Here is a 15738-nt window from a genome sequence, read left to right on the forward strand (position 1 = left end):
CTCCACAGACAAATTGACAGTAACATTATCAAGAATGAATCTTCAAGAATAAATCTCAAAATGCTGCTTGCTTTTATGAAATCTACATTTACTACATTATTGTATATATCTACACATTTTTACTGTACGTGATCAGAGGGTTAATCTTTGCCTTCAGAAGAATCTTAAGACAATATCATAATACTTTCTGATTTTTCTGAAAAAAGGTAAGCTATTTTCTAACCTTTTTAATGTATACATCACAGTCAAGCCTTCAAGAACGGAGCCTAAAACATTTTTTTGCAAGACGACAAGCGGTCGTTCCTGTCCTTGGTACCCACACTCTACACTTCTGGATAAAGAAACAAGCAGTGTAAAACATTCAGTTCTGCAAAAGTGCCACATTAGAGAAAGGCAAACATCCCTCCCCCCACTTAAAATTGCTAGCAAGGCATGAAAGCCACCTTAAAGACACTACACATCCATCTAAGAATTTGTTACCATAGCAATGGCAGCCAAGGACACCTGAGGAGATAGTAGTCGATCCTGGCTGTCGACCATTATGAAGCAAAGCCTCTGTCACCAAAACAAACAGATACATTACTGACTTCCCCTGAGGCTTGAACCATGCATTCCATAGCTCAGTGATCATATTCACACAGGTCAACCCTGCCTTCTCATTGCAACAGCCATGGAGGTGAAGACAGCTTATTATTGTAATGTAAACTGATGGCAGTTGTTTGTCAGCAGGGCACTCGTAAACTCTCTGACTCTCTGCATATATGACTTTTATAGGTTTATTTCTTTTCTGTCATAGAATAGTCATACTGAGAAGAACAGCTGGGTAAATACTGAAGGGTTGCCAAGTAACATAGACACATAGACTGGCACAATGCTGATTTGCTTTTAAAATCCTCTTTTGTGACTGCAAAAGGCCACTTAATCTAAATGAAGTGTAATGGAACCTTTGGCAGTTTAGCTGAGAAAGCGTCTGAGACTGAGAGACTTGCTGGATTAGTCTAAGGTTCCCGGAGCTAGCAGGATTAGTCCAGAGGGTCTGGCAGTAGGCAGCAGACAGTTGCACACTGTTGTGGAGATCTCTTTTTTCCTGTTGTATGACAGGAGATCTGCAAGGGGACAATGCTAACAACCTTCTCTCAAGAGTGAGATTAAAACAATGGAGAATTAAAAGAGCATCATCTTACAAATAGCGACATTCATAGATTTTCACGGAGGCTTTCAGGAGATTGCATCAGCAAACATGTAACAGCGGGATGAAATTTTAACATGGAGAGAATTGATTCATCCCAGTTACAGAGATAACATGTTTGATCTGTGTCCAAGCATGGCTTCAGTTCTTGTCTTGTGTATACTAGAGCATAAACACAGTACTAGATAGTGTTTACTGTGACAGCATTCACAGTGAACCACATCAGTGTAGCTTGTTGAGCTCGAATATTTTATTGAACCAAAAGCAATTAAACAGACTAAGTTTCACAGGCACAAGGTATTTTTAGCTGAACTGACTAATCAAGCATCAACGTCTGCAGGCTAGGGTAACCTGTGCCTTTCCAGCAGTCAAATACCTTCTTATCAGCAAGTTACAGGTTATAGCCAGACAAGCTCAATTAGCCAGCACTTCAGCTTTGCATGAGGCTGTGCCTGCTTTCAGCACACGCCCCATATCAACAGAACGAGGGTGTTGACTGACAAGTGGGGGCCTCCCACAATGGCTCGATTGTGGCCAGTGCTGAAAGCACTGCCGGAGATTAGGGACAGAGCGAAGGTAGACGGAAGTTTCCTCCTAACAGGGCAAAGAGATGGACTGGAACAGATGGTGAAAAAAAATCTGATAAGCAAAGGATTAACAAATGTCACCATGGACCTTCCCCTAGTAATTTATTAAGATTTTTCTACACTTGGGCATGAATGTCAAACCACTCTTAGCAAACTTTTCACTGTGTCACTCAAAAAAAATGTGTCCGTATCTGTTCACATCTCTCGTAGAGGTTTCTGATGTGCCTGGGCTTGTGTCCTGCTGCTACTTTGATAGTATTGGCTTTGAAGTTCTTCCACTTTTGTAGCTAAACCAACCAAAACAAAACAACTGCAATATGTGCCTATGATTTGAAGCCAACAGTAATGGTTTTGAAAGGTGTCTAGCCAGAGTCAAGAAAATTCAGCATGTTTGTTGCACTGTGGGTCTGTGGAAGTACATTTTAGACTTCAGGCAATGGAGCATCTGCTGAAGCCACTGGACCAGCATTCAGATAAAACAATTTGATCCTTTTCCACATGCATCCTTTCTGTAAATCAAACAGAAATTTTATTCTAATGGCTACATGTAAAGTAACTACAAGAAACACTGGTGTGGCCTCCTAATCAAAATGTGCAGTTAAGAGGATATACAAGATTTAGCTAACAAAAACAAAACAAACGTACAATGCAGAGGAAGCCATGGGATTGCATGTGTTACCAGGATGCCATGAGATATTTATTATAAGGATTACTGTGGTTGTATATAAACAATCATTACCACATAGCAATGGTATGTCCGCTTGGTTAAATGAATCACTAAGACTCTTACTCCTCCCCTGTAATAAAAGAGAGTGATCGAGCCTATGTGCTCTAGTGGCAAATTAGGTCATTATGTGAAAACATGTCATTAAGAAGCTGAGGGTTTAAATCGATACTATGCTACTTTTGGTAACAGGTTCATGTGGAGGAATTGTTAAATTGGGATGGTGACATCATCATGGCCTTGTGCATGTGGGAGTCGACTTCTCCTTATTTTTGATGCAGATGACATCCCAAACGTCTTGCTTGCACTAAGAATAGAAAAGCTGCTTTCCACAAATTCTGCTCAAAGTCATCAGTGTCTAGAGCTGCAACAAGTACTGTTACAAATTATATGCAATTAATCACCAGATCACCAGTCCCCTCTGTTTAAAAAATAAACTTCTGAAAAAAATTCCAACCCAGCATGCATGCTTCTATATGGCTGCTTTTCAGAGCAGAAGATTAAAACATGACATGCAACTCCAGCAAGTCTAAACAAAAACTGAATGGTGGGCACACAGCAAGGCTCTTTGATTACCAGGAGCTGGTCAATAATGCTAATGGTTATCCTGGGTGTTGCAAAGCCATTCATCAAATAGCTCCATTAGTCTGGACAGCAGCACAAAGCACGGTCTTTGTAACGAGCGGTTAAAGTTGGGCAATACCAAGTACTGAGAAAGAAATCAGCATGGAGAATGATTGATGCCAAACATTTAAACGATCTTTACCAAGTGAACATAGAACAGTGAGATACTAAATGCAGTAAGAATGAATAAGAATGAATAAGAATGAATAAGAAAAAAAAAATCCATGACATAATGTGGTGATATAGGCATGTCTTTAATAACAGAATAGAAAAATCCTTGTTAGCAATCCTCTCTGTGTTCTCTTTCCTCTGGCTTTTGGTTTCACCAAAAAGCCATCTTATCAAAGTTATTTTCATTCCAGGCTCAAAAAATGGCATATGAAGAAAGACAACCAACACAACGCCTTTATTAACGGGGCTTAATCTATTTCAGCTGTTTCACCCTTTTAGAAGAGGACTACTTCTGTGTACTTCAGAGAAAAACTAGCCCGGTATCGTCTCTGTGGTGCCGCCACACAGAGACTACTGGCACAAAGCAGAAAGTGGAAAAAAGAGCCACCTCGACATCTAGCAAGTAACAGGCGCCTCTCAGGGTTGCTGGTTCGTAGAGGAAACCTCCCAAATACCGCGGCCATGCTGACAGCCTTGGCCTAACCACACTGGAACAAACTAGTCTCGGCTCTATCCCAAACAGTGTCTCCTAGCACCGGTTTGCAGCAGCTTCTAAATGACACTTGTAGTAACCTAAATGCCATCCAGCATTACTGTATAAATGGCTAGGTCAGACGCATGCTGGCACTGGTCTAGTGTTTAGCACTAACAGCTTCTATCTGCATTATTGGACCCTTGACTGCTTTTCTAAGCCATTGAGCATTATGTATTGTGGACATTTCTAATCAGAGGTGCCCAAAGACTGCAATAATCCATTTCGATTCTAAACAACATCTGCCAGAGCGTCTGCCATCTCTGCAAGTTCTTTCCTCACTAACAAGTTATTAAAAATCTTTCTTCCTAACAGTAACAGGTATAGGGTTTAGAGCCAAAAAGTTAAAAATTTCATAGTGGGGAAAACCCATTAGCCATAAGACCTAATGGGCAAATGTAGCAGACAGACGCAAACGGATTGGCAATTATCAAACATAGGACTCCCAACAGTGTCATATCCACCCAACAACAATGACTTGGCAGTCAGTAGTTTGAAAAGGATATGAAGCCGCTGTACCTTTTAAGCACTTCCACTATACAGGTATATCCGAGTACGAATGACAATCCAGGCCTCAGTTACCACTCCAATGTATTCCACCAGTAGAAATTCTGTATTATATTAGATGTGGAATGCTCCAGTTCATGAGAACAGTACTGAGCATTCAGCATCCATACAGTCATAAACCAGGAAATCAAATAATCTCATAAACCGCATCACATAAAAAACTATAGCAGGACTGAAAATCGTGACAGCATCATAAGGTCAACCATCATGACCTGGAGAGTGTCTGAGGAATTATCAGCCAAATTAAATGTGATTACCTCGCTAGAGAGACATGATCGAAAACAGCATTGTTCAATAACATGGATATTATACAGCCATGAAACAAATATCCGCGTAAAAAAAAACGCGTGGTACTTTGATTTACATAAATGATTCTGTCGCATTCCTCAGGAGACAACTTCAGAAAAAGACTAAGAGCTATTTAGTGCTTGCTTATGAGGACCATAAGGCTATTCATTATGCACAGCACCGGTTATGAAAAGAATGTCCACAAGAGTAATACTGGATAAACCAAATGCATCTGTATTTAATTAATGCACCTTCATAATAACTAGTTTCTCTTGAACCAAGCTTTATTATCATTATTAATGTTTAATTTCAAACATTAAGCATGAAAATGAAGCATCCTATAAAGTGATTCTTAATAATGAGTCAAATGATATTTGACTGCTTTTCAATTTACCAGAAAATTATAAACAATTATAGCAGTATTGAGTTGAGGTTTTGAGGCTGTAGATAATCTACTAAGCATCAGGAGCTATACAATGGTCTATCCAAATAAAGTGTAAATAAAAATGACAATCTGATAGATTCTAAATTTTAACAACCCAAATTTAAGACCATGCAAATAAAATTAAAGTTAAAAAAAAATAATAATCAGTAGGCTGTAGAGTTTGGGGAAAATACTAAACATCAAAAACCATATATTTATGATGGACGGATTTATGTTGTTGACTGTACAGTGTCTACATTAGACTTCACATGCACATAAACTAAATTACAGTTTGAACTACAGCACTTACAGAAAGCACGGTTGAATATATGAGGCGAAGGAGATAAGAGGAAGAGTGTACACAATCATTGTTGACTTAAAGAGGTAACAGGGATTGCACATATATGAGAAAGTAATGATATAAAGGGGTGTTCGTGAAACAACTGACTAAGACAAGTGATCTTCGAGAGGCCACTCTAAACATGTGCCAGATAAAACGTAGAACAAATGAATGACAAATCATTTTTCAGGATAGGATGAACACAGCAACCACACAATGTTGAACTTGGCAAGACTGCATATGGAAATTGGAGTGAACTGTGGCCAGTATCAGTCCCTGCATATTTACATTAGCAACACTGAATTAATGTCCTGGGTAGATTAATTTGAACTAGAGATCTATTCAGCTAAAGTCAGGCTGCAGGTGAGTAAGTCACTGTATCCGCTAGATGAACCTTTTTTTTGTTTCCTAAACAAAACTATCTTGCTGCATTGAGGTAATAAAACCCAGCTTGCAGGAGTCTGATAAAGTCTAAGGCTCTTAAAGCAGCTCATTGATTTCAGATCATTTTTGTCCTGTGTCGATATGTTTTGCGTCTTTATTACTGTCTAATTGAACCATTTATCGAGTTACATTTCTCCTTAGAGCAACTGTAGTTTCCTACAGGGTGTAATGCAAAGACACTATTTGTATCTGTTTAGTCCATCAAATACTCGTATCTATCTTCTGTCTGTATTATGATTTAAACTATCATGTTGCCCCCAGAAAAATAGGACAATACAGACTCTGATACTTCCTCAATATCTGCAGCACAAGTTTGTAATTAATCTGAACTAATGTGAACATGACTGTCTTTTTTTTTAAATGCTGCACACAGATATTATTATTATTATATTTTTTATTTTATTTTATTATTATTTTTTTTTGTATCTTTGTTTATATTCTAACAAATTAATTTGTACCTATTTTTTTAATTTAAACCACCGTGATCCTGACAGGCAGGTATTGAGGATGCTGCATATGCACATATTCATGTCAAAGAATGTGGCCTAAGCCTGTTAGCTTGAAAACTTCGCTTGCGAACTGGAAAAAGATTTCATTTTCTTTTCCTGATTGTCATCGTGGTGCTATCAGCATTCATGTACATTCCATTCTTTATCTATAATAATGTGTTGGGTCAAGAAAGCAAACCTTGTGGGTCAAGAAAGCAAACTTCAGAGGACTGAGCTTTCTCTCAGCATGTTTTTCATCAAACATATGGGAGTGTAAGTAAAGCCGTTAAGTGTCAGGATTAGCTTAAGGCTCAGCAGTGTCCTCTTTACCTGTGGTGCCTGTCAGAGGGAAAGTGTGTACCGCAATTCAACTTTCATACAGACCGTTGATCATAGAGCAACCTGACAGAGCAAAGTAATCCCTCTGGGAGTGTTTCACAGAGATAGCACAGCAACGAACTGTGCCAAGTAGGGCTTTATGCGTATGACTTTACTGCACTTCAAGCTGTACATCGAGTCTTTAGAGATTCACAGAGCACTCACAGAAGCTCAGCTTAGTAGTTTTAAGACAATATTTGAGCTGGAATCACCCAATAAGTTACATTTATGGATAAGGAGGATTTAGATAATCTTCAAAGTTGATATAAAGTGTAAACAATCAAAACTATTAGGAGAGAAAGCTCATAAATACTGTAAGATCTATGATCTCGGAAGTGTGATAATCTAGATATAGGGTCCAGTTGAAGTTTCCAGATCGCTGTAATTCCTGTGTTGTGGATAAAACATTTCTTGTTCCTGTCAGCCTTCACTGCAGGGAGATATTTAATTCTGTGTGTAGTCTCAAATCTTAACTGCCAGTATTGTCTGTTTGTTTTCCATTGTTTCTGCTGCCATCTGCTTGAGTCCTGCACTCATAAATCTTTCGTAACACACTTAACCTAACAGAACACCGAACGTGTTCATTAAAATACCTCTTTTAGACCATTCTCGAAACACAAAGAGTGAAAGTGTGCTTCAAGAGATGACATGCAAATCTAACATGTCCCTCAACCTGTGTAGCCTCTTTCATCAATAAACACGCTAAATGGAGGGGCTGGTTGAAGGGGAGATGAGCATGAGCTTGAGCACTTGCTCACTTTCTTTCTGTCTCGCCCACTTTCTTGTTTAATCTTTAATAAGAATGGAGGAAGACATCAAGACCTCTCGGTGAAAGACTTATTTTTAGAATCCATTAAAACATGGGTAGCTGTGAAAAGAAAATATGTGCTGATAGACAATTGTCTTTTAGCACAAGCAAAGATCCCTCTGAACATTGCTTTGCATGCCAAATCTCCAGAAATACTCCTCCACAAACGTTTTTTTAATCATAATGTCACTTTCCAACAACCTCAGAGACACCAGAAGAAGGTTTTTTTTTTTTTAGGTATCTATACAAAGGTGTGGACAAAGTGTCAAGAAGTTTCAAAATCTATCCTTATCCTGTGGAAAAAAAAGAATGGATGTAAAAAAAAATCTGTCTTACCCATTTGCACAGTGCATGCCTGTGAATTATAGGTCTTAACATATAGTGCAACAAAATCTCATGAATGATCTTTTGTTGGATCGCATGTCAGAGGAGAAGGAAACCAAACACCATGTCTACCCTTCTGTACATGGCTAAGGGTCAACAGAGTGAGAACAACTGGATTCATACAGGAGGGAGCGTGACCGCATAACACAGATGACGTTCCTCTACTCGAACCCTTGGAATGAAAGATATCTCTCTTGGGATATTTGCTGCTTAAACATCCCATGAACAGCCAAAAATGGACAGAAACTCAAAAGCACTTGTAACATAATCCATAGGAAATGTAAATGATATGCAATTTGAATTTGACTTGCATGTGAGTTAGATGCATCAATCATTTGTTGTCTAAAGTGTCTTGCAGCCACTTGACCCTGATTTCTTTAACAGACCTGATCTGAGACACAACAGGCCACAATTCTTTTTCCATTTGCTGGTCATTTTGGGACGTCTAAACATCCGTCTAAATGTCTAAAACCTCTTTGGTTCCTCTTTTTTTCTGAATCAGGTGCAAGATATTTCTTTGCACGATTCTTCCTGAGCATGAAACAGAATTTGTTAGAGGTGTAGCATGTCTGAGTGAACGTCTTGCTCATATCACAATAGAGAAAAAAAAAGGTCCATATTATGTCTGCTTTCTGAAGGCATCAAAGAAGATGTCTGGAGGAGATTCTACCCATCATCTTACACCTCTATCCCTCAGCCCTCTTTCTGCATAGGATCTAGATCAACATCTTACAGCATCAATAATAAATACCACTGAATGTTGATAACAGGTTTTGAAGATGAGAGGAAAGCCCATCACATGGAATTCAAGGTATGGAAATAGGCAGTGTGGAGGGTCATATGGAAAGAGTTACAGCACCGATCCCGCTGAGTGTCAGAACGTTCCCAGACACCTAGCTCAGCCATTATCGCTTTCACTGAAATGATTAATATGCTGTGAAAAAAATGACAACCACAAAGCAGTGCGGCATAGTAGAAATGGGAGGTGGTTTCAGGTATCAGCAGTATAAGCTTTAGTCTGTAGAAGATGGGGAGAAAAGACAAAAAACAGACAAGCTGCATAAAAGTGAAAGACTGCTCTCCTGGGTGTCAGATGGGAGGCAAACAACTCTCATAGCTCTTGTGGACAGAGGGCCAGAAACACTGGTCTGTAAGGATTTGATTCCTCATCCTGCCTAATTGCCCGCCATCATCAAAAGTACTCAGTGTTTCTTAGTCGTACTCTTGCTCCTAAAAGCAGAGCCCTGGAGAGAACGATCCATTGTAGTGGGCTTAAATTTCACATCCTAAACGTTCTCCACTTCTCCGAGCAGACCTTGAGCTGAGGACTGGCAACAGGAGAGCAGTTAGAAGTTCAACCATAAAAGTGCTCTCTCGCTCACATGTGGATCAGGCCGTCTCAAAATGGCAGCCTCGGGGCCACGTTCTAAGCGCTTTCTAATCCAGGTGAGCGGCGGCAAGGCTGAGAGGGAAGGCTTGGGTTACATACAGAGCTGCATATCTTAAGCATGTGCACATGTATGTTTGAAAACTAAAGCAGTAAAATAAAACAAATAAATAGCAGTAGAATGTATTCAATTACTTATTAAAAAAACTTTAATTACCGTATTATAAAACACTTGAACTTAAGTCTAATATCAATCGAACAACTAGTACATGGATTTCTGAGTTTTGCATTAAGTGTTACATATATATGATATAAGAAAAGTACATGTTAGATGGAAGCTGTTCCTTGGCACCATCACCTCTGGCTTGCTCCTTAGTAATAAATAAAAAATGTTATCAATTTTTAAAATATACGTTGTTAGATGCGCAAATAAAAGTCACCTAAACCGAGAATATACTAATAAATATTGCACAATTTTAGCTTTTCTTAGTACTCTGGGTAAAATTGGTAATATATTTACACAACAACTCTATAATTCAGTCTTCGATGGTTGTTTATTAATATGGGTGTAATGTAGTGATCGGTTAATAAAGTGTGTGTGTGTGTGTGTGTGTGTGTGTGTGTGTGTGTGTGTGTGTGTGTGTGTGTGTGTGTGTGTGTGTGTGTGTGTGTGTGTGTGTGTGTGTGTGTGGATAATGTCCACATTCAGAAAGGCTCACATCTGTCTCTAGTACCCTAACTCACCAGTGTTTACACTTCAGTCTCAGTTCTCCTTCATCTCACCCCTGACATTTTGTTTCTAAAGTAGGGAATAGTCTCAGACAACAGCCTCTGATGTATACACACATCTGAGAGCTCAATCAGAAACCTTTTGACTAGTTCCTGCAGTCGGGATGACTGATGTCTGAACTAATGTTCACTGATTTTCAGTGATAAACCTGAATAAATACGAAACACATCAATCAATCAATCAATCAATCAATCAATCAATCAATCAATCAATCAATCAATCAATCAATCAATCAATCAATCAATCAATCAATCAATCAATCAATCAATCAATCAATCAACCAATCAATCAATCAATCAATCAATCAATCAAAAATATCTTCTTTCATCTAGACACAAGCTTAAATCTTTTACATTTGCTCTGTAATGAATTCATAACGATTAGCATCGTTTTGTTATTGAAGATGGTTCCAACTGGAGCTCTGCTCTTAATAATTTTACAATAAAATTGGAAAATAAATTCTGAAAACTTTTAATGTTTTCTCCAAATTATGCTTTTAAACACCAAAAAAAACCTGAAATATGGTTATTATATAATGTTCCACATTATTAGTTCATTTTTTGTCCCATTTAGAAAGAAGCAAATTGGAACAAATAGATGCTTTGATTAATAGTGAAAAATGTAGAATGTTCTAAAGGACAAAGAAAATTCTAATCATTAAGTGACAAATGTATGCAACGCTAATTGTGAAAAAAACAACAAATGGATATCGATTAAAAAAAAAAAAGACACCATGGTGGAAAATAAATCAGTGCCAATGTTAGCTTTTATTCCAGCTGTTTTCATTTTCCTTCATTTATGCCTGACATGACAGCTGTCTTGTGAAATTGGTACAACCAGCCCACAATTTCTCTGGGACAGCTGCCTTTTTCCCCAATCAAACCTTTATTTGATCATCGAGTTTCAGTCTGAGTCTGTTGGAGCTCTGCTTGTTTTGTTTCCTGTCATGTGCTGAGGCTTCTGGGATTGTGGGTCATTGCATGCAAAGTCACTGCGGGAACCGAGAAAGACGGCTCTGTGCTGTACTTACGTACATCAGCCCTTAAGACCTTTCTGTATAGAAAGTGTCTAGGAGTGGGATTGCAAGGAGATGCTTCTACACTGCTTTAAAGCCAAGGCCTCCCTCGCTGCCTCATCCTTCGATGAAGAGACCACTGTCCTACTTACAGCCATTACACCCAGAGAGTACAGAAAAAGCCATAACCCTTAATCTTTAAGCACTGAACTTGACATCACTCCCACTAAACCAAAAGTAACAGCATGTCAACAGGAGCGATGAGAAGAAGAAAGGAGGCTGGTTTTGTATATAGCATTGCTTTTGGTCTTCGTCACTCATACAGCTTTGAGGTATTTTAAAGCTCGAGTTTGAATGTTGCTTTCTTTGATCTTTATTTGTCTTTTGTGTGCAGCTCAGCAGGTCTCATTATTGTACACCCATAAATTAAAAGTTTTTTGATCTACCTGCTTCCACCGATTACACAGGAATGCACAAGTATACACGTGTTTGTAGGTGGGGGTTGGGTGGGGCGGAGTGGGGCAGGGTGCTTGCAATCTGCTCCTGTTTCACCTCATGCTGTGTGAAGTCTGTACTTAGCAGCCACATATTTCTGTCTACATTGTTCTAAAACCTTAACTCGTGTTGTACATCCAGTAACATGTCAAGATGTGGCGCCTCTAGGCAAAACTTTTAAAGCCTTGGCGTTGGGTCTGTGTGAACTTGCCGTGGTGATTTTATAGTTTATTGCTTTACTTTCACTGAACGGCATGCTTGAAAAGGAACTGTAACATTTGGCACATGCTGGGCGTGTCTTATTGTAAATTAAACCTGTCATTTGCACTGATGGCGCCACTGCTTAATGTTAGTAATTCCCACAGTTTAGATTCCTAGATGTTTCAGAGCTCAGAGATCAGATATCAGTAGTTAAAAAAAAAGGCTAAAATATTGTTTAGGAGTCTGACTTTCTGCCCATGGACATGTCTCTTATTATGCTCAGGTCAAAAAGTTTGCTTCATTGACAGATACATATGGCACTGGCTGAAGAACAAGACCCTGTGTGTCTCCTAATTCTCCCAAACTCCTACAACCCTAAAGGAAATCTGATCTCGCTTTTTAAGGGACATTTCTGCTGAAAGACATAAGCATGGCTCATTTCCTTCTATCGTCTCCACGGGGGGAAACATAATCTGGTAAGACGGTCGCAGACAGAAAAGAGCGCTGCTTTCAAAACTCCAAATACATTTATCTATTGTCAATATTTTGACAGAGTTCTTGTCAAGGCGCAATTATTTGTCAAGCGCACTGCCAAGGATTTAATTGATACATGCATAATTACATGCTTTGTCACAGAGAGTAGTTTGAACAAAGCTTATGCAGTCTTATTAATGGAGCAGCGAGACGTCTCTTTCATCAGTAGATCTCATGATTGCTTCACAGCCGCCTATAAATCCAATACTGTAAGAAGATACGGCCTCATCCCTGAGTGGACATCTTTCACAAATCAATTCATTACGCCCTTACCAACTGCGATGAAAAAGCACCCTTTCATAAATCAATCCATCCCCCAATCCTGGCTACTGGCAGTTAAAAGGCACCGACCACAGTTATGCTTTTGACATTGTCTCACACAGAGCTATCAGCTTTCCCCTGCCAGAAAGATTAATAGCCGAACGAATTGATGGCAGATTTCGATCAAACCAGCTTATTCGTGAAGGGGAAAATCACAAGCAATGTAGCAGTAGCACTTTGCTGCTTTTAATGCTTTAATTTCATACTTATTTTTCTTTAATAAACATGCACTGTTTCTAGTTTTAGAACTCACTTATACTAAAACACTACATAAAACTCATCAGGTGGTCAGTTTTTACTGTATGGCAGAACTACAGAACTGTCGGGTAATACGTAACACGCAAACACTTGGCCTTCTACCCCCTCTCAAGCAGCTCAGTGAGGGTGTGAGACAAATGAGGACCAAGACATTCATCGAGACATGACAAAGTAAGTCTCTAGGCATCAGGACTGTAACAAAAAGGTGCTGAGGCTGAGTTCGATTAGATTGAAATCGAACCAAGACCACCTTGCTCAGACTGTCTCGGACCGGTTACTTTGTTCCAATAGATCCAAGATCTTAGCTCTGAACATACAGAATAGTCTCGACAGGACCAGATTGATCTATGAACTCTTCCATTAATCATTAGCATTTCAATAGTTTTTTAAATCCAGTCATGAACAAAAGATGCTTTGTACTAAGGAGGCCCAAGGGATATTAAAAGTGGTGGCACTCAGTAAATTACAAAAAAACACCCAAACGTATGTAATTATGCAGGCTTTTCAATTTAGACTTGCCCAGGTTATATTGGCATGTATCCCTAGGAGGGGCAGCAGGGGGCTGGGGGTGGTTGACCATCCTCATTAGCTGCCATTGAACAGGAAAAAGCAGAGTGCCACTGGTACAGTGAGAAGGATGATCGGGTACTGTCACTGTGCAGCCTGGCCAGTGTCGTAATTACAGCCTGCTTTAGAAAGAGACAGAATGCAGGATGAGCGCGTGTGTGTGTGGATAGAAAAGGGGGGATTGTAACACAGGTGGGCGTTTTATTGTGTCGTCTGTGCCAGCGTGAAGCCCGTCTGCAGGCTGGCGTTGCCGTGGGAACAGGGCTGACGGTTGGTGGTTGAATCACAGGTGAGGGATGGGGAGGGGGTGGGCTGTGGTTGGTTGGTTGTGCGAGAATGATAGAGAGACAGTTCCAAGAAGGAAAAAATGATCGATTGGAGGGAGCGAGGTATAGCAAAAATACAGCAGTGCCAAGGCTATCTGCATCCTTTGTGCTACACGCTTCATTTAAAAAATATAATAACCTAGAAGACACGCTTCATAAAAGGCTCAGAAAAAAATCATACTGTACGTTTTAAATATTACTGGATAGTAAAGAAACAAAAGAAGATTTAATGAGTTGATCACAGCAGAACTGAAAAGATCATACATGTATTTTCATTCCTAAAACATTTGAATTTAGGATTAAGAATACTTTTAAAGCAAAATGAAAAAAAAACAACTAGGTTTCGGGGCGAGCTTACCTCGACATACAGTGCCATTGTCCACAGGTTCATGGCCAGCCTTACACATGCACCGACCGATGGGCACCATCCATTCGCCATCTCCATTACAGTAGAGTTTGATGGGTACATCAACTTCTTCAGCATTGGGGACGCACACTCCCCTCGCTGCAACCAGAGAAGTACTCTCAGCCCCGGAAAGAGTTTCTTGAAAAATGGCACCATTCCTGATGACCCGTGGGCATTTACGGTAGAAAACGCGGACGGCAATGAGTGACATGCAGCCACCATAATCCTGGAAGGCCAAGTAGAAACCGTTACGTGAAACAGGCCCGAAGCTGCGTACCTCTGTGTTGATCTTCATTACGCGACCTCCCAAGTCCACCTGTGAGAAGCTTTCATCAGCAGCGATGGTGTCCACCTTGATCCATGGGTTCTCCATCCATGGAGGGTACAATTTAGTAGCGGTGTCACCATCTGATTCATAGTAGTACAGGTTGAAGGTCTCCTTGCAGGAGCCTGGTACCCGGGGGATGCTGCTGCAGTCCCGCACTGAGAATTTCATCTCCACATGGATGCGCTGAGCTCCTCGTCGGTGGATGTACTTGGTGCGAACCCAGTTGTTCTGGTTGGCATCAAAGACATTGCACACCTGGTAGGTGCGAATAGTGTTCATGTTCTCGTCGTATCCGCTCACCTCTTCCCACTGCAAGAGAAATTGTGAGGAATGTTTTTACAAAGGTCATATATTATAGTATATCCCTATACTCTTTACCTCTAGTGTCTCTTTTACTACTAAAGCCCTATTGTCCATGACAGGCTGTGTAAGCCTATTCCCATTTGAGCGGGAACTCACAAATTACTTACATGAATACATGAGCTCTAAACCGCAGGGCAATAGTGAACATCTTGCAACATGCTCTCTTATGTCTGTCTAGGCTCTCTGGGGATGTTCGTAGAGTAGCCGAGCCATTTTCAGAAACTCTCCCCACAGGCACCAGCTAGATTACAGGGCAGCAGAGGTATGAGGTGAGGATAAGGGTAAAATCTTCTGGCTAGCCTGCCAAAAGACTGGCACTGGAAGTAAAATTGCCTAGAGTTGGACCTCATTTTCTAGAGCCCCCACTTTGCCAAGTGAACCTGGCCTGTGTTTATTTGCCCTTATATTTTATAAAAGAATTCTCTGTTGATACAGGTCACTGAGCAAGAGCAAGAGCAAGTGATGGAAGAGGAAGTGATAAAAGTCACTGTTTTTACAGTTACTTTTTTTTTTTTGGCTGAGGTGGTTTCCACCTGTCCTTGGGAACTGGAAGAGATAGCCACCATTTGTATGGTTATATATATATATATATATATATATATATATATATATATATATATATATATATATATATATATACATACAATATAAGGTATCCAGGAAGAAAGAGAAAAAAGCTACCTTAAAAAGAAATAAATTTTAACTACCACACTACTATTACTACTACCTTGACTTTTCTGAGCCTTACACCTTATGCACATAAAAACTGAACCATTATTTGCATTGAAAATTAAATTAA

General features: G+C 39.7%; 1 protein-coding gene across 7 annotated transcripts in view; it reads right to left on the reverse strand.

The window, feature by feature from the left end:
* The window catches only part of ephb2b (eph receptor B2b), a 138423-nt gene that overhangs the window by 62424 nt on the left and 60261 nt on the right, over positions 1–15738 (reverse strand). For all 7 annotated transcript variants that reach the window (XM_027165513.2, XM_027165512.2, XM_027165508.2 and 4 more), the window contains exon 3: positions 14201–14885. In XM_027165513.2, the coding sequence (XP_027021314.1) occupies positions 14201–14885 (685 nt within the window). The remainder of the gene's footprint in view (positions 1–14200; positions 14886–15738) is intronic.

Source organism: Tachysurus fulvidraco, chromosome 2 (assembly GCF_022655615.1).
Source record: "Tachysurus fulvidraco isolate hzauxx_2018 chromosome 2, HZAU_PFXX_2.0, whole genome shotgun sequence".
Lineage (NCBI taxonomy): Eukaryota > Metazoa > Chordata > Actinopteri > Siluriformes > Bagridae > Tachysurus > Tachysurus fulvidraco.